This window comes from Pteropus vampyrus, unplaced genomic scaffold (genome assembly GCF_000151845.1).
Source record: "Pteropus vampyrus isolate Shadow unplaced genomic scaffold, Pvam_2.0 Scaffold6, whole genome shotgun sequence".
NCBI classification, from domain to species: domain Eukaryota; kingdom Metazoa; phylum Chordata; class Mammalia; order Chiroptera; family Pteropodidae; genus Pteropus; species Pteropus vampyrus.
In genome coordinates this window covers 8737414-8761764 of record NW_011888787.1, presented here as the reverse complement: position 1 = coordinate 8761764, position 24351 = coordinate 8737414, and the positions used below count along the sequence as shown (strand labels likewise).

Here is a 24351-nt window from a genome sequence, read left to right as displayed (position 1 = left end):
TTGAGGCATAGCAGAGTGAGGTTTCCAAGAAGGAGGAAGGAGGAAAAGATCTAAAGGAGAAATGGAATCTTGGGAGCCAGAGTCCAGGACTCTATTTTTAACTTGATCTCCAGGCAATTTCAACTTGATCTCCAGGCAGTAGTGATGATCAGACAGATGTAAGTTTAGGCACTAGAGCTCTAGAGCTGGGATGTCTAGGCGCTGGGGCCCCGGAGGCACTCCTACTGAGCTGGCAGTCCTAAGAGGGTGGCAAGGAAGGAGAGAGGGAGGGAGAAGCCCTGCTGCCCTCCCCAGTCTGACAGGCTAGAGAACAACAGGGAAGATCCTGTGCCTTCCATCCCGACCTTCACAATGAGACAAAGCCAGGTCCCTAAGCCATAAGCCTCAGCCAGATCATCCATCCAAAACTGACTGAGGGTACTCCAAAGTAAAAACAAAAACAAAACCAACAAAGAATGAGAGTCCAGGAAGCCATCTAGCTAGGGCTGGGCCTAAAAGAAAGTCTCATTTGGGGCCCTGATGTTCAAGTTCTGACATTTCTCCGTGGTTTTCCATGTCCTGTAGTAAGCTGACTAGCTCATTCCTCCCTCCCAGCAAAGGCTTGGTCTCTCCTGACAGTCTGAACTGTTAAACTGGATCTGCTCCTATCACAGGTGCTTTCCAAGCAAAGAGGCGTTTACAACTGAGTCAACAAACACCTACCCACCCTACTTTACCAAGCTCAGGGGTTTGTCTGGCCTACCCTGCCCCCATCTTGATATTCTCCCCAAAGGATCTGCTTTTTCAGGGATGGTGAGAGAAGGGGATGAGCCTGAAGTTGGGGGATGAGCAGGAGAAAGCCTCTTCCAGACCCCAAGGCCTCTAGTCAAAATCCAGGTTTGATCCCAAAGCCTTTAGTCAAAATCTAGGTTTACTTAAGAACCTGTTTCTTGACACAGGCCCCGTCCCAGCCAAGACAAACTCAAGTTGTGTTGACACCCCGCTTCCTTGGGTGGCTGTGACTTTACACAGCAATGGCTCTGTGATTCTAAGACTCAGGACATGAGACACCTGCTTGGCTCTGTCTATTCTCTCTGTGGGCTGAAGATGGCAGAGGAGTTGTCTCCTTCTCCCCAACAGTCTCTGGGCAGTGATTCTTAGCACTGTCAGTGTTTTATTCAAGTGTATCCATTCAACCAAATTCATATGTGTGGATTTCAATGTATACAAATTTTATGTAAAAAAAAAAACCACAATAAATAACAACTTCCAGAGGAGAAGAGTAGACGGAGGTAAATGAGCAGGAATGGCGTGGTGATGGGTACATGGCAGGGGTCATTATATTCTGTATTTTTAATATGTATTTGAAATTTACCATAATAAAAAGTGAAAAATAAGAGTTAGAAATGTTTGTTTTCTCTTCGAAATCTCTCTTCTTGATCAAAAGTCTTAAGAAACTCATATCCTTTACCCTAGTTATTTCACTTTTGGGAATCTATCCAAAATAAATAACCAGTGAGACACAGAATATTTAATTGTAGTGCCATTTAAAATAAGGAAACCCTGGGCAAAAGCCAGTGTCCAACAGCAGAACGGTTAAAAGAATATGGCACAACCATTAAAGACATGGGAAAGCGCTTGTGGCCTAAGATGCAAAAACAGGGAAGAAAGGTCAGAACACAAAACTACATGCATAGAAGGATCTTCATTTCATTTTTAAAAACATATCTGCACGTATAGTAAGATAGGGCAACTACACATATATCAATTCCAAGTCTGAAAACAATATTCTCCAAAGGGTTTTGCTGCAGGAATGAGGGGTAAAAAACCACATTACGTAAATTACATAGAGAATCGAGTGAACCAGACAGAGGATCGATGTTCTGCCTATGGACACAATACGCTGGTCATCTGCATAGTGCTTCCACAGTTCCCACACACCGTCTCATCTGATCTTCAATCTCCCCATATGGCAAGCGAATGAGGAGATGTTCCCGTCACTGTACAGATGAGAAAACACTCTCAGTGGCGTGAAATGTCTCCTCCAAGGTCACACGGATGGGAAATCACTGAGCGAGAACCCAAGCCTTCTCACCAGGAAACCTCCACCCTTGTACATCGAATAAAATACAAACTCACCCTGCACCAAATTTAACAGCCAAATCTAAAAATTAAATAAGACAGTGTTGGTTGTCTGCCATCATCCAGGCTCACTTCGGAGGCCTGAGAATTGGTGTTAAAATATCTAATCTGTTCGAGCGATAATTTCAGTTCACTCTGACTGCATTTGGCCTTTTGGAGACACATGGGCCAAGTCTATTTCTTTTCACGGTTTTTCATTTGGAATCCCCTGGGACTCACTCGGGTGGAAGGTTTGCTGAGAAAATGGTGGTTCTAGGCCTTAGAACATTTCCCTTTCAACGTGTGCTAATTTACTTCATATCACTTGGGGATATTCATACCGTCCAAGATGGCTGGCTCTGCTGCAGCTGTTTCAAGCTACTTTGAGATCTCACAATTCAAGACATAAGCTTCGACAGTTAAATCAGATACATAACTGGCAGCAGTCCTCAATTATAATCTGTGAACAAATCAATTCTTTGACAGCACCTTGGTTTACCCAGTCATCTGTCTTTGAAAGTGCATAGTCTGTGTAATATACCGATTCACAAAGAAGACACACAAGTATATTCAGCACACAATTCCTCCCTCACGCACAATGATGTGACACATATCCAAGTCACAATCTTAAATGCGGGCAAACTAGGCCCTTCTTGACAGTGAGGGTGCCTTAAGGAATCAGATCTTTCCCTCAGTTACTTCCCATTCCCAATCCTTTTGAAATGTTATTCATGGATGCAAACTAGGTATCTGAATTTGCTTATACATATTTTTTAATTTCAGAGTTCTCTGAGATAAGGAAAAGACTAGAATTATGAGGAAAAACAGATCTAGAGAGATGTTAGCTCAAAGGCACAATGAATTCCCATCCTGATATTCTTTCTTTCCCAAACTACACTGACATCTAAATGCGAAGCCGAAGAGTCTCATCACGAGTTAGGTTCACAGCTCCCCAAACTGTCCCCTTCTCCTCTGTATCTTCTCCTTCTAGATGAAATGCCGGGTTTATGTGTTGCTGTCCTGAACTACACCCGACACAACATCTAATACCTCTAAGTGCTGGGCATACAATATATATTTGGTAAATATTTATAATAAAGGAAAATAAAAATGGAGCTCTAAAATTGTTCTCTTATCAGCCTAAGTGTCTGAAACTACAGCTCGAGAAACATGTTTATCTTATTTCCACAAATCTGAGATGCCATTGCTTCTAAGACACACCATTTTTTTGTGTGCCACAAAGACACTATCAGTTAAAATATGACACAATGCTTCCTCATTGTGTCAATTATAAGCCAAACATCTTGATTTCATAGATGTTAAAATGTGAAAGAAATAGGCATCTTAGAGTAGATGAAATGCAGTATGTCTACCTCTTCTAAAAGGAGACACTTTTTCCTTTTGGTTCTGTCTCATTAATTAACTGTCTCTCAAATTAACTGTCTCATTTTTAGTCTGTCTTGCATTTATACATGTTATGCAGTCATGCTTTCATATGGGTTGAAAAAGGGACATGAAATCTATTTTTCTTATGGACACAGTAATATAAAGTAGTTCTGCACTTAAATATAGTTTTAGTGCAAATTGTAAAATACTTGTCAGAGCCAAAACCACATTAATTCTGTGGTCTATTGTTTATTACAAGATTTAAAAGAGTAAGAACCGTTTAGGGGCATTTGGCATGTCTACTGTGTTTTCTTTTTCCCAAGTAGTGCTTTCTATTGTTTTTGTTGTCATTCTATTTAATGCTTGATTCGGCTGTTTTGTTATTGTTATTCAGTTTATTCTTAGTTCAGGTAAAGCAACTGAACTGTGAGTTTCTCACTGCACAGAGAAATTGGCATGAATAGATTCACATGATGAGAGCACATCACTTGCGTGAGCTAAATATGATGTTTTTATAAAATGCAAGGTGAAAATTCATAGTCTTTCTGGGCAGAAGGGAGCATGAAAAACACTAGGAAAAAGAAATATAGCTTCTGTGATAATCCTTTCTAAATTTTTCATGGACCAGTCCTTGCTCATAAATGCTACAGTTTGGGATAAGAAAAACTCTGATTCTAGCCTGTTTTTTAGTTACCTTCACATATTCCTTTGGCCTAGCGGGCATTATTTATATACAACAGCAAAGAGAGTCATGCAAAATAAATAAATAAATAATTCAATTAATTAATTAATTAATTAATTAAATAGCAAAGGTTTTCTCAGGACTAGACCATGGCTGGGTGGAGAATGGTCTAAATAACTGTAGGTCCTGTGATGCCTTGCTCCCCACTGAGGTACCAGGGCCCATTACTATGTTGATGAGAATCAGTAGCCATTGTACTGGGCACTAAGTGGGGCGGTTGGGAAGCTGTTACTGTTCGATCACTGCTAATACACATTTTGCCCATTGTTCTCTCCCCTGCAGTCTGAGTACCACTATGAATACACCGCGTGTGACAGCACAGGCTCCAGGTGGAGGGTCGCCGTGCCGCACAGCCCAGGCCTGTGCACCAGCCTCCCCGACCCTGTCAAGGGCACCGAGTGCTGTAAGCAGCCATCCTGCTCCAGGGCCTCCCTGCCGCTCAGCTTTGGTTTCTGCCCCAAGCCTCCTGCCATCCAAGCTAGGCCCTTCCTAACAGCGCGGGTGCCTTAAGGAACCAGATATTTCCTCAGTCCCCATCCCCAACCCTTTTGAAATCTTTTTTATAGATGCAAACTGAGTATCTGAATTTGCTTTTTTTTTTTTTAAAATTTAAATCCCATCAGGATATAAAGTATAAGTAATTCCAGCTGTGTGCCACTCAGATATTTCTTTTCAGTTCGCATACATTTTTTTTTTTTTTTTTTTTGCCTATGCATTTCTCTCCAGTCTTCACTCACCAGCCACAATCAGTCATTAGGAAAGATTGCGATTTGCTTTCTTTCTTGAAAAGGAAGCCAGAGAAGATGAATTTCTGTAGAGACAGACCTTTCAAATGCACTGGGCATCACTTCAGGGAAGAGAATCTTCCCCAACTGTGCAGCTGACTGTGCAATCAGCAAGGCAATGACTTGCCTGCAGCTTCTGTCCCCACTTCTGTGACTTAGTAGTCAGAACTTTTCTACAACTGGCAGCTCATTCCACTGCAATGTTCTTTTTAAAAATACAAAGGAGATAACAACAAAAATCCGGGACTAGAATCAAGAAATACTTAAAGACTTGGAAAGGAGATTGAGGGCATTTAAATTCTAAAATAAGCTTAGCACAGTACCTTGTCCGGTAGGTGAGTAAATACTTGTTAAATTAACGAATGGATATTGCTAAGATCTGAGCAGAACTGAAGGGTGACTAATGGAAACAGATGAGCCATCTTCAGTTAACTTGGCCAACTTTACTGAGCTCCTTCTTTGTGCCTGTGCTGTGTGAATCAGAGATAAGTAAGGCACAGTCTCTGCCTTCAGAAGCTCACAGTCTGGTGGAAGGAGCAGACATTCATTCATCCATTCATTTTTTTCAGTAAAACCTTTATGGAGCTCCTGCTATGTCTGTGTCAGTCACTGAGCCACCGTCCCTGGAGGAGCTCGGTGCCTAGTGGGAGGCACACGTCAATATGATGTGTTAATGTGAAGTGAAAAAGAATGGGCGTTATGGATGCTTAGGGATCAGGAACAGCTGGGGGAACCATGAGCAAAAGTTTAGAGGTGAAAGAACACCAGACACATTCAGGGAAGAACATATAGTCTGGGAAGGAGGCAGCACAGGGAAGGCGATGGATGGAGCTGGGGTGGAGAAAGGTCTGCAGTGGGAGATCAAGCTGGAAAGTTAGGTTGGGGGAAAATTTTGGAAGACTGAATGCCAGGCTGAGAGCTTAATTCTATAATCAAAGGGGATTGCCCAATTATTTTTTAAATAATAGGAACAACAGTACACATCAGGGTTTTAGAATGATACTTCTGACCACAGAATGAGCAAAAACAAGAAATGGGGACCTAGTTAGGAGGACAGTGCAGAGGTTGAGCTAAAAAGTCATGAGAATCCCAACCAGCATGGTGGCAATGGAACCAGAAAGGAAGAGACAGAGGCCAGAGACTCAAGGGGGAAACGCAAGGCTGAAGGGCCAGGCACTATTCAGAGGGGTCAGCACGAGAGGCCATGGTATTCCTTTCCCTGGCGAGCTCAGAAAGGCAGAATCTGCTCTCTTGGGAAATGAGACTGACAGGGACAAGCCTAAGCCTCACAGCAAGGCAGAGCTTCCATGGCCTTACATCTTTGTTGTTGCTGTTGTTGTTGTTAATAACAGCTTTAATGAGAAATTTACATTTCACAAAATTCACCCTTTTAAAGTGTAAAATTCATCAGTTCTTAGAAGATTCACAGAGTTGCATAACCGTCACCACTAACTTCAGAACATTTCATCAGCCCCAAAAGGAACATCAAATCCCTTTGTAATCTCTCCCCCAGACCCCTCCCCTGACTCCCTGGCACCACAAATCTACTGTCTGTCTCTGTGAATTTGCCTATCTGGACAGTCCATGTAAATAGAATGGAACAAGATGAGCTATGGCTCTAAATCATAGTGGGCTAAATGCCTAGACCTCAATCCTCTGCTCCTCCCTTTAGGATGCCCACAACCCACCCACTTCTCCTGGGGCAGCAGGGGCTTCACCACCCCACCCTTGTCCCTGCTCTGTGTTCCAGCCTTTTCTTGCAAAGCCGGAGAGTTTCTGGACATGAAGGACCAGTCGTGTAAGCCGTGCGCCGAGGGCCGCTACTCGCTTGGCACGGGCATCCGGTTCGACGAATGGGATGAGCTGCCCCATGGCTTTGCCAGCCTCTCAACCAACATGGAGATTGACGACAGCACCGCTGAGTCCACCGAGAACTGTACTTTGTGAGTCCCCATCCTCTCCAACCCCCTAAGCTCCCTCCTCCCCATATTGGGGAAGGAGCTGCAGGGAGCACTCGAGCCTCTTCTCCTGCTCATCCGGCTGGGCAGGGAGGATGGAACAGGTCCCCACAGGACTGTTGAATGTGACATCCACCTCGGCCCATTCACTGACCTAAGCTTACTAAATGATGGACAGGCATTTGTGATAGGTGAAAAACATGGAGGTGGGTAAGATGGACAAGGGTTTAATGGCTCAGTCCATTTAAAATAAAATCCAGTGGGACTGCCACCACAGAATTCTGGATAAGCCAATAAACATCCTCAACTCATTTGCAACACAATGTGCAAAGCACAGGCTGTCTTCCTGGCTTTGGTGCTGACTTCTAAAACCTGTCTGCCAAACCTGAGTTCATAGGCTTGTGGGAGACAGAGTAGGACCGGAGCTTTGGTCAGTGGTGGCTGATATCTTTCAAACCCTTTGAGATCCCAGTGACCAGATAACTTTCCAACTATTCAGTAACTGAAAGCTCAGCCCAGTGTGCTTGGAGAACTGGTAAGCTCTCCGTGTCAAATCTTTGGACACATAATGCCAGGGACAGAAATTAAATGATGTGCCTTCTATAGTTCACACTATTCTGCATGCTTTACCTATATTATTTTCTATAATCCTCACAAGAACACTGTGCAATAAGTATAACTGCTCCTATTACACGGATGAAGAACCGGAGGCTCAGCGAGGTTAAATGAATTGTCCTTCGTTACCCAGATTACGACTGCTGAGAATGGAATTCCTACCTAGTCCTAAGCTTTGTACTGCCCGAAGCAGCCACCTTCAAATAATTTAGTGTGTGCAAGGCAATGTTGGGTCCTAGGGAGGAAAAGTGGGAGGACACATAGATGTAAAAGACAATCATCTGCTGCTCTTCACTAAATATTGACAGAGAATGTGGGAGAAAAGTACATACATGAAAGTTTCTCTTGTACTCAAATAATTAAAAGGATAAAAAGGACATAATAGTTGTATTACACTTGGATTTCTGAAACTGATACTTATTTCTTATATTTAAATCTTCCAGAAGTACCATTGTCAGAGCCAGGCAGCAGGCATTTAATATTCCAATTACAATGTTATTTTAGAGTTCAATATTATGTGTCAAAATCATCAGCATGATAACATTGGCATCAGAGATAAAGCTAGAGAGGATTAAAGCTGGAAAGGGGGATAATATGTAGGTTAAGACAACCAGCCCCCATCTGTGTCCTAATGGAGAATGTGACTATCCTGGCCACGGTGCAGGCCCAACTCACTCAATCAATTCTTATCCAAGAGAAGAAAGGGTTTCTCCCTCTCAGGGGATTGCACTGAAAGTCCGGAAATCATTACCTCTCAGCAAGGCAGGATGTGGCCAGTTAATAACAACCTGCACTTCCACGGCACGGATCCTGAAGGGCCTGGATCTCAAAGTGTCCATGACACCCCTGGGCGGGGGGAAGAATGTTTCTCCTCTGTAGAAGTGGAGAGGAGATGGCCATATAGAGAGGTTTTGTGATTTTCCCACTCCGCTCAGGAAGGTGAGAACCGAGCTGGTACCAAGATACCAAGTGTCTGGTATCTCCCTGAATCCATGCCCACTGCCTCTAACCTAACCCGAGCTAGCCAGCGTCGCCTCCTGCCCGTTCTTCCTCTAGCGCCTCCCAGTTAGTCTGTGCTTCCACTCCAGCCTCCTCCAGGCCACTGTTCACTCAGTAGCCAGACTGAACTTCTTAAAATACAAACCCAACCACAGTACTTGCCCGCTCAAAATCCTGGATTCTATGGATTCCTATTGCTCTTGGAATAAAATCCAGTACTTGCCATGGCCTGAAGGGCCCTGTCCGGACCGGCCTTTGCCCACTGCTCATTTCTCCAGCTTCTCTCAAGTACCTCCCCTCGTGCTTACTGTGCTCCGGACACATTGGCTGCCATGCTCCTTCCATCCTGGGGCCTCTGAACACCCTCTTCTCCAACTCTTTTCCTAGCTGACTCCTGCTTCACTCTCAGGTCTTTGCTTCAATGTCACTTCCTCAAAGACACCATCCCTGACCCCAGAGAGTCCAGTTACTCTGTATCATCTTGTTTTTCTTCTTATGGCACTTATCATAGTTATTGCTACATGATTGTGTGATTAGTTAAGTTTGTGTCTCCTCAACTAGAAATAGAATTCAAGCTCCAAGAGGAGGGGGATCAGGTCTTGTTCTTTTGCTGTGTCTTCAACATCTAACATCTGGTAAAAAGTCCACATGAAATAAATAATTGGGAACAATACAGGCCAACCCAAGTTTCTACGGCAAGATCCCGACCCTTCACAGGGTCAGCCATCTTCAGTTCCCGGATAAATGTCCCAGGACTTAAGATGCCGAAAAGAGTCTTCAGATCCAAAACTGGAATAATCAAGAGAGAAGAGGAGTAAAGAGAGAGTAATATAAAAAGGATATTGTGTGTTAGTGGAGAGTAAAGGACAGAAGCCCAATTACTGCAAAGGTAAGACAGGAATGAGAGATAGATATAAACATTAAAAAGGGTTTCAAACATTGGAAGCTTCTAAGTTTTCCTATACAGTTTCTTCTTTCTAACCTGAACTTCTGAAACAGTGCCACACAGCATGAGCCAGGTGGGGTGTCTGGGTGGCCGCCATGTGAGAATTCCTCTTAGAAAGCTTGCCTTTCCCTAGGGCCACAGTAAAACAAAGCAGGTATAAGTAGATCACAGTTAAATGACCATGAGAAAGTTTCCTAATCACTTTCATGCCTCAGTTTCCTCATCATAAAAAAGAGCGTTCTTTCTATAGGTTGTCATAGGGAGATGATACGTGTCAAGAATCTGGAGCGATGTCTGGCACTAGAAATCAATCAAGACATGTTGTTATTATTGAACGTGAAATGATCTTCACCAGAAACAACTCTGACAAACAGAATTGTGATGCATTTTGCAAATGTAACCTACTTACGGCATCCTTTTAATTATTCATCCAACTTCAGGAGTTATTTATAGCTGATGCCAGGGAGCACATCAGCAATATGTACTGTCTCTTTCAATAGGAGACATCAATAGCGTGAGGTACCTGGGGTGTCTTGGATGAGCTCAGTTTAGATATTTTGGTTATGCTTCCATTTGAGAATAACACTAACTGTGGAAGAGCTCTAAGTACTATATTATTCTGATCAACACTGAGGGAAACCAGTGGACGAATCTGAGGTCCCCTTAACTGGCCATTATTAATAATTAGAGATCTGGGCTGGTTTCAAGCAAAATAGTGAAATAGTAGAATTGTCTTTGATCACCCATTTCCCACCTTTATCTGTTTAATCCTCTGAGTCCGTCCATTGGACCAGGCCCAGGGTTTGGTGCTGGCAATACAATAGTAAGCAAGGAAAGTCTGGTCTCTCCCCTCACAGCATCTGCAAACCAGCCAGGAGGACAGACAATTAAAGAATTATTAATGTTTGCTCAGAAGAGGGAACCAAATTGCAAACAAACTAAGAAAAGATGCACAATTTCATTAATAATTAAGGAGAGAAGATTTACAGCCCAATGAGACGCTATCTCCTATCACATCATGTTGGCGACGATTTTAAAGTCTGACCATTCCAAGCTGGGGGAGGAGGAGGAGCAACAGGAACCCTCTTACACTGCCTATGGGTGTAAACTGAAGCAACCACTTTGGAAAACAATGTGGCAGTAGCTGGTAAGGCTGGAGGTTCATACAGCCTCTAACCGGGCAGTTCTACTCCCAGGCATTGCATTCAGACATGGGCATCAGGGGACAGGAGGAGAATGTTCCAAACAGAGTGTGTTCAATAGCGAAAAATTGGAAACGACTGGAATATCCACCAACAAGTAATGCATAATAAATATGGTAGAGCCATACAAAGCAATATTATAAAGTAGTAAAAATGAATAGAAGAGCTACAGGAGTGAATTATGGGTGAATCCCACAATCATTATATTGAGCAAAAAAAAATTTTAAAAAGCAATTTCAGAACACATAATTATGATACCATTCACCTAAAATTTAAAAAACATGCAAAGCACTATATAATATGTTGTTTGGTGATACATACATAATTAGTAAGGGACAGAGAACTACATGAGGATATGAAGCACCAAATTCAGGAAGGCGGTGACCTGGCGGTGGGGACAGGAGTGTGTAACAGGAAGGAGGTTGGAGACGGGAAACAGTGAGAGTTAAGGGCACACACGGCCGAGGCAGGTGAAGAGTCAAGGACTTCTCAGATTAGATGGCATTTATTCTAAGACACAAGTAAGGATTAACAGAGGGAGGAGGGAGAAGTTTATTCCAGGAAGAGGGAATATCATGTGGCAAGACCCAGGGGTGAGAGAACAGAAAAATCAAAAGAAATTCTCTAAGGCTGCAGTATAGAGAGTGGGTGAGGAATCTGTAATTATCCCAAGGGCAACAGGCAGTCACAGGGGTTTTAAGCAGGGAAGTGGCATGGTCAGCTTTTTGTTTGGACGGTCTCTCCAGCCACAGTGCGAAGGGTTTGGAGGAGACAGGACTAGATGCAGGAAGGTGAGTTAGGAGGCCAACTAAATGAGCTGAGGGTAGTGGTGGGGAAGAGGAGGGAGAGCCAGCCCTTGGGCAGAGTGGCCTGAGTTGAGAGATATTTAGAAAATTAAATCAACATGCCTTCCCCATCCCATAAAATCTAGTTACCTGTAGCATCTAAAAGTGGACATTTCCAGAAAAAACAGGTGAAGTAGACTGATGGACTTATGAGTCCTGAAGAACAGCTGTATCTACTGACTTTTTGTGACAGCTTTGGAGTTAGGCTGACCTGGGTTTGAATCTCAGCCTTGCCACTTGCTGGCTGCATATGTTGGGTAAGATACTCGCCAAGCCTCAGTTTCATCATCCATTACATACTACTTCTTATTGATGAAAAAAAAATCATAAAGCAGTTTAGTACCTGGGAGATAGTAAGCAACTAATAAATGTTATCCGCACCCCCCCACTTCACCTGCCATCTATCTTCTGGGTAATTCTGTATAATGTGGGGGCACACCTCTTGTTGGCTGTACCTCCAGTCTCCTTAAATGGAAGTCATTCTTCACTGAGTATTTTCAGGTCTAAGCTTCTGCTTGTGAAGCACAAATCTGGAATTGCCCCAGAGACCTAGCAGGACATGAGACCTGCACATCACACAAAGCCTGATGGGCCATGGCCCTGATACTGAACTTGGCTCCATTCCAACTCACAGGTCCAAGTGGGTTCCCCTTGGCGACTACATCTCCTCCAACACAGACGAGTGCACGGCCACGCTGATGTACGCCGTCAACCTGAAGCAGTCGGGCACTGTCAACTTCGAATACTACTACCCAGACTCCAGCATCATCTTTGAGTTTTTTGTAAGCCCCAGACCAAGGAGGAGGGGTGGGAGGTAAAGATGCTCAGATTCATTTGAAGGAATGACAAGTATAGTCCTGCTTGGGAGATTTCCACAGTGGTTTTCCTTCTAGAGAGAAATGTGGGCAAAATGAGTTGAAGCTTCAAGAGGCGAGGGACTCTGAGGTGGAAGAGTAGAATCTGGGAGTTCCTAGGGGTTTTGCCCTGCTCGGACACGAAAGCAGCATGTAACCCTTTCTGAGTTCCAAGTTACTTCTTTGGTGTCAATACCCTGACATTCTGTGTGTGTGACTAGCTCCCGCCCTGCTTCAAGGCTCATATGTTCTGAGCTCCGCTCCTAAAGGAAATTGGCAACTCTTCTTTCCTGAGAAGGGGTCCCTGAAAGGCTGCTGCAGTGTGGGGTAAGGAACCCATTCCTTCAGAAGGCTGAGACTCTGCTCCCAACTCCTCCTGCCTCAGGTTCAGAATGACCAGTGCCAGCCCAATGCAGATGACTCCAGGTGGATGAAGACCACAGAGAAAGGATGGGAATTCCACAGTGTGAGTATCATACCAGCCTTCCTAAGCCTTTCCTGGAGATACCAGCCTTTCCTAGAAATCCCAAGACAGGGACCAAAGGCCTTTCCTCTAAGGAGTACTTCCTCCCAGCTCGGGCTTCAACCCCTCTCTCCCTGGAGAGCAGAGGTCTGACATGATGAGGATGCTATAATTTCTCTCTTCTTTAGTTCACAGAATATGGGTGTGTGCTGACTTGTTCCTATGACTTGACTCCAAGGACAAGCAGCTTTCCAGGTTTAAGGGCCAGGTCTTCTGGGGATGGGGCACGGATAAGCAGAAGCAGAGAAGAATGAGAGAAGAATAAATAGAAACAGTGCCCCTTCTGTCAGCACCTTCAGGTCCCTTCATACCAGTCTCACCACAGAGAGGCTCATGGTATCTGTGCTTGAAGGAGAAGCAGGAGAGGGCAGGGGAGGGGGTAGAGGAGGCTTAGAAGGAGAGGGGAGCTAAACCGAGATGGGAGGAAGGGCAAAGCTGAGGAAGTTGAGGGGGAGGATCAGAAGAGGCACTGCCAAACAGACTGTGTGTGAGAGGAGGTCCCAACGAGAGGTTAATCCAGCGGACTAGGGTTATCTGTTTTCTGAGACTGAACTAACTCTTCCTGTTGGTGGTTTTTAGGTCGAGCTAAATCGAGGCAATAATGTCCTCTATTGGAGAACCACGGCCTTCTCAGTGTGGTCCAAAGTCTCCAAGCCTGTGCTGGTGAGAAACATTGCCATAACAGGTACGAAGAGCAGGGCTGGGGCTGGAGTCTGCTGCTGAATTTCTGGCCTTGTAACTCTTTGGGGAGGGTGGGGGTCAGTTCCCAGGGGGCTCAGTCCTTAGGATCAATTTTTGCTTTTCTATGCTGTTCTTCTTCCCTAGGGGTGGCCTACACGTCAGAATGTTTCCCCTGCAAACCCGGCACGTACGCAGACAAGCAGGGCTCCTCTTTTTGCAAACTTTGTCCAGCCAACTCTTATTCAAATAAGGGAGAAACTTCTTGCCATCAGTGTGACCCTGACAAATACTCAGGTGATGTTTCTGAGGACGGGAAGAGTTTGGTGGGGGCTACCAACGAACCCTGGGAGAAACAGGAAGTACAGCCATCCATCTGGTCAAGCTCAAGACCGATAATTCTTAAACTCTTGCCTTCTGGACCCTAGAGGACCCTTGCCAATCCACACTCCACCAATCACTCTGGAAATAAAACTGAAATCATTCAATAGGTATTTATTGAGCTCTACTATCTGCCAGGCTCTATTCTGGGTGCTTGGAATACAGCAGTGAACAAAACAGACAAAGCTCCATGTCTTCATGGAATTTACATTCGGGAGGGGAGAAGACAGACGTAAACAATAACAATAAATAATACATGTGTAGAAATTTATATAGTATGTTAGACAGTAAAAAGTGCACGATGCCATAGCAAGAAGGAAAAGCAACTCAGGGTTAGAGGCTTAGGAGAGCTAGGGAAAGGGGTTGCAATCTTTTTTTTTTTAAGCAGTACAATTTTTTAAATGAAACCTTATTAAGTATAAGATTATAATTATAAATAATAGATATAGTAGATTGGAAGTATACATTTATATATTTTAATTTATAACAATTATCAAAGTTAATTTAGAAAAGTCATAAGGCTCTATTTACGAGCAAAACATTTTAATAGCAAGAGCTAAAGACGGAACTTATAATCTTTTATCAGCCTAAGCAGCCACTGAATTCAAAGCAGGCCTTTTCAGGAGAACACAGTTTAAAAACCACTCACTGTTTTAAGGGAAAATAAGAGGACAGTCAAAGCAGCCTATTTCTGCAGTCTCTGGATAGCTTCCCCAAATATCCCAACTTAAGAAACAGGGCCTGGTCACTGAGGGGGCTTCAGGGGCAGCAGGGCTCTGGTATAAGATGGGCACTGCTCCCAGAGGGCCCTCTGCTCAGGAAGTCCAGTGGTTGGCCAAGGGGGCCAATCTCCAAGACAGGTTCTGAATGAACTAGTAGGGAAAGAGAGAGTCCCTTCTTTTCCCCTGCAAACACTCATAACTATTCCATTTTCCTTTGTCACACAGACTCATATACAAGTCCACTCAAGGCCCTCTCTCAAGCAGACCCCTGTATCCGTACAGAGCACACCCACCCGTTGTCACACAGGTGCTACAGTATGTTTGCTCAGCCAAGACCAGCGATCGACCTTCTGAACTGCTTATTTTTACACTATTTCTAAAACAAAAATCCTATTTATCTATACAGATCTTGCCAAATGAGTGCAGTTTTCAGCAAAAACAGGAATGTTTAGATCTTGAGGGAAGTTCTTATCTATAAGTCTAAATTCCTGTTTTTCCACTTGAATTTCTTATTCTTCTTCCCCACTTCATCAATGGCAGCCTTTGTTAGTCTCTAGCTCCCTTTCCAGCCCAACCCTTGTACAAGCATTTGAATGGCAAGGTGGTTCTTAAAAAACAAAACAAAACAAAACTGCCTAGAGTATTCTGATCAACTCTGTGTAAACTGATTTTTATCCAGAAAGCTGTTAGGAAAGTGTTAGGTTGGGAGTCTGAATTCTTAGAGTCTGTTCTGCTTCTGCCACTGATTTCTCAGTCCACCCCTTTGACTGGGGAGTGAGTGTTTATTATAGCGAGCACAGTCAGCTTGCTGACCATCTCACCAGCGAGGGGTACAAAAAGAGCCACAATTTCTTTTTGACTTGACTCTTCCAGAATACAGGGTCAGTGGGAAGCTGGGAAAATACAGTCTGATGAGTCCCTTTGATAGAATGTGCACGAAGGGAGTGACAGGAGACTCTGTGACCATTCAACCATCCATTTACAAATAAGTTCCCGTGCCTGCTAGGTGCCAGGGCTTGAACCTGGTGCTAGGGTTAGAGCTGGTGCCTGCCTTCCAGTTTATGTTGAAAAGTGGAAAAGGCGGAAATACCTGAGGGTAGTAACTTCACGGTGCAGGAGGTTCTGGGATAGGAGCACTGAGTATGGCATGCAGTGGAGGCAAAGAAGGGAAGCAGTCAGTCTTCTCTAGGGAGAGAGGAAAGGCTTCATTAGCTGTGGTCTTGAGAGATAAGCTGAGTCTTGAAAGATGAGTTGGTAATTTGATGGGGGCAGAATGTCCTAGAAGAAGTGTGAGCCAAGGCCAGAAGGCTCAGGGAACTTTGAGTAGCTAGCATGGCTGGAGCTTACTTGGAAAGAAGTCACACCCAAAGCTGAGACGGCAGGGAGCAGATTTTGGATCAGTCCTTCTGTGCCACTGCTCAAAAACTGGGATTTGATCTTTTCAGCAGTGGAGGCCAGTAAAGAATTTTAAGATGGACTTGATCTGGCTTGAGCTTTTGAAAGATCACTCTGGTTCCCATTTGGAAAATGGACAAGGAAAGGAACAACTGGCTGGAGGCAGAGGCCCTAGTTGGGACATTTCGCATCAGCTACCCATGCTGGTGTCCAGGACCTAGACTGAGGCGGAGCCATTGGGGTGGAGATGTTAAGGACAAAGGCTTGAACGAAAGCATCTCTCTCATTGACACCTAAAATTTGATTATTAGGATTAATTCTTTTGTGTTACATTTAATATTAGGGATTCATTCCCTAATAGGATAGCATGGGATTTAAGAACATGGACTCCACACCTAAATTACTATGGTTCAAATCCCTGCTCCACCACTTACTAGCTGTGCCACCTTGGGCAAGTTCCTTGTCTGTGCTTCAGTTTCCTGATCCATAAGATGGGAAGGACAACAATCATATCTACCTCATAGTGTTACTGTGTGGATTAAATAATACAGGTAAAGGATTTAGAACAGTGCCTGGCACATAGCAATTTTATTAATTCATCTACGTTAAGGCCTGTCCCAGCAGTCTTCTTCTAATATGAAGATACTCTTGGCATAGATAACAATAATAATATGTCACCTGTATAGTACTTTACAACTTACAAAATATTATCTCATTTATTACTCAGAGCACAGTACAGGAGTGACTGCCCCGTTTACGAATGAATAAAGAACAGCTCAGAGAGGTTAAGGGATTTGCTCAGAGTGTGAGGTGGTATCTGAGGGGAGGGGGGCGGGGCATGCATTCATTAGGTACCTCACTTCTCGGAGGAAATGTTTTCCTTTCATAAAATGGATCAGAGTGAGAACATTGTACTCCCGGAGACAGGGAGAACACTAAAAGGAGGCGGAAGGTGCAGGAAGAGGAGTTGGAGCCCCCAACATAAACTTTACATGCTTAAAGTTTTGACCAAGGCCAATCCTACAGGAATCATTTTTCACTTTCTCACCAAACATCTTGGCGGATCTCTCAAACTTGACTAATACCCAACTTAAATACCACCATGAAACTTGAACTAGAAAAGCGAAGTCTGTCTCAGCATTTGGGTTAATCATTTATTAAAACTACCTTAGCAGTTGTTCATTGTGTAAACAGCTGGACCATCTGTGATAGAACCTGGAGCTAGGGTGTCAGGTTGAGCAAATATTTGACAGGCAGAGAAAGGTCCTTGTGTGGAATGCACTTTCTAACAGGTAACTTGCAATTTGCTAGATCCGATATGCAAGCTCCTGGAAATTTGCATGTTTTCAACAGCTCCTCCTCCAATTTCTCCTGGCCACGCCGGTCAAAAGCAGAACACACAATGCAATATGCACATGACGTATCATTGAAATGCACACTTGATACCTACATAATTTTATTGACCAATGTCACCCCAATAAATAAATCTTAAAAAAGCAGAAGTCCCCGGATTCCTCTATGCTGAATTAGGCCTTCTGCTTATTAACCAAGTAAACGAGCTGAGAAGACCCCAGCTGTTTCTCAGCCAGTAGTTCCCTCTTGCCTGAGCTAATAAGACAGAGATAGAAGAGGTGTGGAAATGTGTGGCTGAGGGAACTCCCCAGCACAGGCCAGCACGGCAGTAATTAGGAGATTTTATGATCTAGGAATTCATTTGGTGCTTTGGGAAGAAGAAGGGATCGGTTGAGAAATAAGCCCTTAACTGGAAGGAAAAGAGACTTTTAATCCTTATTTAAAATACTGTGACAGTTACTAAATAAAAATAATTCTTATAAATCCAGGTAATAATAGTTACCAGCATTTAGTGAGCCCCTGCTTACAACACACCAGCTATGTGCTGGCTCCAGTAACGTAGATATTACTATTCCTGCTCTGCAGCTGATTGCACTCAGGCTCAAAGAGGTTAAGAAACTTGCCTAAAGTGACACAGCTACTAAATAGTTAAGTGGGATCCAGACCCAGATCTGCCTAACTTAAAATCTCATTCCACTCTACCCTACTGTGTCTGTCAGGTAACAGAGAGAGAGGGGCAGTCTCACCATTAGCAAATGCTTGCCTGCAGGTGGCACGGTAGTCATATTAGAAATAGTGGAGACAGTAGTGTTAGTAGCAGTACTAGTAGTACTAGTAGTAGTATTGTACTGGCACTCTATAAAACAGTGGTTTTTATTCTGGGGAAAGTAAAGTTCTTGAAAATTTTACAAATTTATTTGCATGAATTATATTTATCTTTCTGGATAAAGGAAACACTTTTTTTTTTTTTTTTTTCTCAAAAGGGTTCGTAATCCAAAAAAGGTGAAATCCATTGCTTAAAAAGGGATTCATTGAAACAGTTCTTGCTCTCCAGGGGTTCAAAGGGTTAAAGCAGAACCAACACAGACATGAGAACTTACAGAGAGCAAAATAAATAAAATGACAGTTAATAACATTTGTCATTGGGTGCAGGTCGAGGGTTCGAGAGAGTGCTGAGATGCCTGGCGGGGTGGAGAAAGTGGGAAGAAAATATTAAGAGGAAATTCAGAGAAAGGACTGGAATAAGATTATGAAGGCATGGGCCTAAGCTTTCCTGTGTTTCGCTTCGACCCTTCAGGAGTAGAAACCGCACAAAGTCAGAATTCTGAGGCTCCTGGAAGATGGCGAGTCTCAGGGAACTTGGGTTGGTGGTGGTTAATCTGCAAGAGGCTCTTTCTAGCTACCTGCCCTTGTTGCTGGTCCAGTCCACTTGTCTGCACCCTGTCCAGAGTGCGGGCCAGGTGGTTTCCTGTCAGCACCAGGGAGAGGTACAAAGGGCTATCGGGGCAGGGCTTCAGGGACTGGAAATGCTGCCACTGAGGCAAAGGGAAGGGCGGGTAAGCAGGAGTTTCTGCTTCCTGCAGTGTCTGTGTCGTGCTGTACCCCAGGGTCTTGGGGGTCAAAAGGTCATGAGCTAGTGGTCAAGAGCTCTGCTTTCTTACATAACTTCATATATTTGTCCTTGCTTTTGCAATTTAGAAAAAGGATCCTCTTCCTGCAAAGTACGCCCAGCCTGCACAGACAAAGACTACTTCTACACACACACAGCCTGTGATGCCAACGGAGAGGTAGGTAGCATGATCTTGGGGTCCCTTTGCCCATTTCCTGGGCTTTACACATTTGGAGTTCCAGCAGTCACTGACGCTGGCACCAGAAAAAAAACCCCACAGACCTCTGCAGTGACCCTGGTGCCAGTGGGAGGCAAAGTGAGATGACCTCATTCATTTTCAGGTCAGAAACTGTTTTTGCTGCATTTATTCAATCGCGTATTCATATAGGCTGTGTTTCAAAAGGCCATTTCATTTTCTTTTGATTTCTTCCATTTGCTTAGCACCTCTGGGCAATGACTGTCTGCCCACGCACACTTATTTCTGCATGGAACGCATCAGATTTGCGCCTCTTCCTTGCTTACTGGAGAATGAACTGATTTGAAGGGTCTGCTGGTTCCCTCTTGCCCCCAGCCTTCTGCCTCAGAAAGACTTTCCTTTGTAGTCCCCATCGTCACCGAGTCAGCAGTAATTTTCTTTTGAGTATTAACTACTGTGCCAGGCATTGTGCTCCAGCTGGAGAATCAGATTCTAAGACAGGCCCCTGCCCTCAGGGAGCATGGTCCTGTGTGGGAGCATGCAGACGGGAGAGGTGGGCCTGACCAAGGCAGCAAGATGTGCAGGGCACTGGGGGACCCTGGAAGAGAAGTGACTAGGACTGGGGGCCAGGGAAGGCCTCTCAGAGGAGGTCATTTGTTCATTTCAACAGTCGGTCACTGTGCTAGGCACTAGGGACACAGCAATTAACAAAACCAAGGGAACGTCCACTCTCAGGGAGCTTAGTTCTTGTTGGGGAGCAAGTGGAGAGAACAACGGATAAACAACAAAAGGGTATGTAATACAGGGATGGAAATAAGTGGTATGGAGTAAAAATAAAACAGGATTAGGAGACAGAGAATGACGGAGGGTGGAGAAGCTATTTTAGAGAGGGTAAAGATGACGTCTCTGAGGAAATGACATTTGAGCAGAGACCTGAATGAAATGAGGCGGGAGTCATTGCCCTTTCCAGGCAGAGGGCCCAGCAGGGATAGAGGAGGCAGGCATGTTCCTGTTAAGTGGGAGAAACAGCAGTCAGTGAGCAGGGATGGCTCAAGGGCACAAGTGGAGGGATCTCTTAGGCACTCTGGGTGTATTGTCTGTACCTCTAACGCAGAGCTTCTCAAGAAGATAGAATTAGGAGTAGGGAAATATGCATTCAGCACCAAGCACGTGCTTGGCTATTAGGATGCATAAATATTTGCTGGCTGGACAGCTGCCTGAATCCTCCTTTTGCTAATTAAGCATGGGATAAAGTCTGGTCCTTAACAGTGATTGTTTATCATAGTCATCTCTTCCTCCCATCCCTCCCCCAGCCCTCATGTTTGGAGCATCATCTCCTTCCCCAGTAGCTAAGTGAGAATGGCTATTATCAGCTCAGTTCTATAGGGTCTGATGTTCTATATGACCCTGTAAAAATTGTCATTTTCTTATCCTCAGTTGACTCACAAATTAAATGAGGACAGTCCTGCTCCTCTTCTCTATCATATGGCTGAATATGGCTATCTTTGCTTCCTTCTGCCCCACTGCCTGCCTGGCTTAGGCCAAAGCCTTCTAGATCTGTATTGTGCTCTGCTGCGCCCGAGCCTGGTGTCTGCCCTCGCCTGACCTCTGGGGAGTTCAGATGCTGGGTTGGGCCAGAGCTAGCGCTCCCACCATTCACCCCAGCCAAAGCTCAGGGAAGAAGCCCTGTGGAGTGTATGTGTATGTGCAGTCCCCAGGAACACCTTACAGAAGTCTCGTGCCTCATGCCCACTCTGGTTTTGCTCGGTTTCATGATTTCAGTTTGCCTGTCTTCCAAGCTGTATTTTAAAATCAAGGAACACACCTTGCGCCGACCCCCGTGATTGCCCTTGCAGCCTTTGCTGTGCCTCAGTGGTTTTTCTGGGACCTTAATGGCCAACCCACTGGGGCTGCTAATGTACTGCTCCAAGAGATGGCCCACAGCAGTTTTCCTGCTCCCCAGACAGTTCTTTCCATGACAAGCAAGGAAATAGGCTGGGTGGGATAAGTTAGAGCACAGCCTGGGGCTCTGGCCATTGGCTGCTCTTCTCTGGGAGGAAAGCTGAGCTGGGCGGGGGAGGAGGAGCCCCAGGGCTCACATTCAGTGAAGGCAGCACAGGCTCCTTCTAAGACTTTGTCATTTCTCATCCTGAATAAAATGGACAGATGCCTAATTCGTGCACCTTTTCATACGTATGGTATGCTGCACAGATCATTTTCATCATCACCTCAATGCAATCACAAGAGCGCCTTTTGTCTCCACCTTGACCCAAGGGCCACATAGGAAGCTTGGAGCTACCTAGCCTCACCCAACTCACCAGGGGCCTCCTTCAGATCATCTCCTCTTCTGTATCCAATGCTTCCATCAAAAGACCCTAGGGATGGCCCTAGTAAGTGACAGACACAGTGTTTCTCTTGTCCACTGACCTGATGGCTGACCATTCCACATGCCTCCCTGTCCCCAGCTTTATGGAGCTATAATTGACATATAACACTGTGTGACTCTCAGGTATACAACATATTGATTTGATACATTTATAGATTACAAAATGATGACCACCACAGTGTTAGCTAACACTTCCATCATGTCACATGATTGCCATTTCTTTTTTGGTGTGAGAACATTTCAGATTTACTCTCTTAGCAACTCTCAAGTACATACTACAGTCTTATTAACTGTAACCACCATGCTGTACATTACATCCCCAGAACTTATTGATCTTATAACTGGAACTTTGATCAGCATCATCCTCCTTGCCTTTATGTCCCAGAACACAGTGTCTACATGCCCATGTGGATTGTTATCATGTGATTCTTGCCCTTGCTAGATGATGAGCTCCTGGAGGGCAAGAGCCACATCTCATTCATCTCTGAGTCACCAGGTCTGGCATATAGATAGGCTTATAAATGCTGACTGAATAAATGAAAAAGCACAAGAAACAACCTGGAAGACAAATTTGGACATCTCAGTCACTCCCCCTTTCCCCAGGGGTTATGTAAGCCACCTCCATTCCATGCCTTTCTCTGTTCTGAAATTTTCACCAGCTGCTTTTCCTGTGACCCTGTAATAACAGGATTCTACATCGGAATCAGAGCTTTCTCTGGAGACAATTGGCTACTCCATTCCCTGTCACACAAGTCCTCATTAGGTATATTAGGTATATCCTTCTTCATCTAGTCAACAGTCATTCAGCAGATATGGAGCACAACCATGTGGCAGGTGCTGGGCTAAGTGCTTGGGATACATCAGTGACCAAAATAAAGTTCCCCACCCCAGTGGAGCTTTCAGAATCCCCTTATCCTCAAGATCAATATTCCTAAAGATGTGCTAAATCCCATACAGGCTGAGCTGTTCTTAATTCATTTCTGCAGACGCAGCTCATGTACAAATGGGCCCAGCCAAAAATCTGCGGTGAGGATCTCGAGGGGGCAGTGAAGCTGCCAGCCTCTGGCGTGAAGACCCGCTGCCCACCCTGCAACCCAGGCTTCTTCAAAACCAGCAACAGCACATGCGAGCCCTGCCCTTATGGCTCGTACTCCAATGGTTCTGGTAGGTAACCGTTTGCCATCTAGTCCCTGTGTCATTGCCATTCCCACAACACCCACAGGTGGGGCCCTGTGCTGCTCAGGGTTGTCTGCTGAACACGGACTCTCCTTCTAAGGGAGGCAGCAAGGGTCAGGCCACATCTGAGGACTAAGTTCATGGGAAGAGAGGTCAGGGTGGGCTCTGAGTGTAGGTCAGAGTCTCACCTGAGAAATGCCTATCCTCCTCCTCATTCCAACTGCGAATGTGATTCAGACCTGAGGGTACCCCATCTTCACCACAGAGGCTTCCGGCATGTGGCAGGGATGCTGACCAGGTTTGGGGAGCTGGGATGGCCAGCTTGATACAATCTGAACCTGAAAGCCATGCTATAAAAGGGAGTTGTGGGATCCGTGTACCTATTAATGTGAAAGCATTTACCGATCAAAATGTGACAAATAGTATGAAATACATGGATCAGACTAGAAGATACACTTAAGTTTAAAAATAAAAATTTGGGGGGGGGGGAGAGGTAAGTAGGATAGCTGTAATGCTGAAATGAAGAGCCAGTGTTTACATTTGAGTTTGTTAAATACATTGTCAGACTGTTTTGGAGTCAACTCACTAGAACTGCAGCGTGCTCAGCACCACCCTTGCTTGGCTGCCCACAACTGCTGCCACTTGTCAGGGCAGCTACAGCCTTCTTGCTGAATGCTGGATCTTGTGGTTCCCCCAGATTGTAGCCACTGCCCAGCTGGGACCGAACCTGTCGTGGGATTTGAATACAAATGGTGGAACACGCTGCCTACGAACATGGAAACGACCGTTCTCAGTGGGATCAACTTTGAGTACAAGGGCATGACAGGTGAGGGCCTCTCCCCTTCCCACAGGGGCTCTTTCAGCTTCGCGTTTCTTTATCATAGTGATGTCTGGAGAAAAATGAGCTAATCAGACCATGCGTTCCTTCCAAAGTTCCTTTCCTCGTGAGCACATATCCTGCCAAATCTGTTTGAGACAGAAACGGGACTAGAAACAGCACACACACAGCCCAGACATCTTGCTCTTAGAGCTTCAGAGTCTCTGACTAAAGTAGTGAGATAAGTAACACGGTTTGTGTTCGGCACTGGTTCTGGACACCTGGAAGGACAGTACCATCTCTCTCTTCCAGAGTGTCATCTGGGTGCACGTTTGCCCTGCGCCTAAGACCACTGGGGCGTTAACTCTCCGCTCTCCTTTTCCAGGCTGGGAGGTGGCTGGTGATCACATTTACACAGCAGTTGGAGCCTCAGACAACGACTTCATGATTCTCACTCTGGTTGTGCCAGGATTTAGGTGAGGCATCCAAAACTAAAGGGAATCCCAGGCCACTCTAGCCTCATCCAAGTCCCACAAACCTTGGCACTTGTAGAGGAGGGGGTTCTGGCATGCTGAAGTATCAGTTCAGAACAGAGAGAACAAGGTAATGGCCTGACAAAGTGAACCTGAATGCTGATACAGGTTCTTAGTTGCTGCTCATGCTAATTTACCTACTGCTCTCCC

The 24351-nt window shown here is 44.9% G+C and overlaps 1 protein-coding gene across 1 annotated transcript in view; it reads left to right on the top strand.

Annotated features, from left to right (window-relative positions):
* The window catches only part of KIAA1324 (KIAA1324 ortholog), a 63406-nt gene that overhangs the window by 24321 nt on the left and 14734 nt on the right, over nucleotides 1-24351 (top strand). Inside the window, exons 2-11 of the mRNA XM_011369137.2 lie at nucleotides 4511-4631; nucleotides 6764-6956; nucleotides 12213-12360; nucleotides 12818-12898; nucleotides 13535-13640; nucleotides 13781-13930; nucleotides 19183-19271; nucleotides 22662-22839; nucleotides 23549-23677; nucleotides 24054-24144. Of these exons, the coding sequence (XP_011367439.1) occupies nucleotides 4511-4631; nucleotides 6764-6956; nucleotides 12213-12360; nucleotides 12818-12898; nucleotides 13535-13640; nucleotides 13781-13930; nucleotides 19183-19271; nucleotides 22662-22839; nucleotides 23549-23677; nucleotides 24054-24144 (1286 nt within the window). The remainder of the gene's footprint in view (nucleotides 1-4510; nucleotides 4632-6763; nucleotides 6957-12212; nucleotides 12361-12817; nucleotides 12899-13534; nucleotides 13641-13780; nucleotides 13931-19182; nucleotides 19272-22661; nucleotides 22840-23548; nucleotides 23678-24053; nucleotides 24145-24351) is intronic.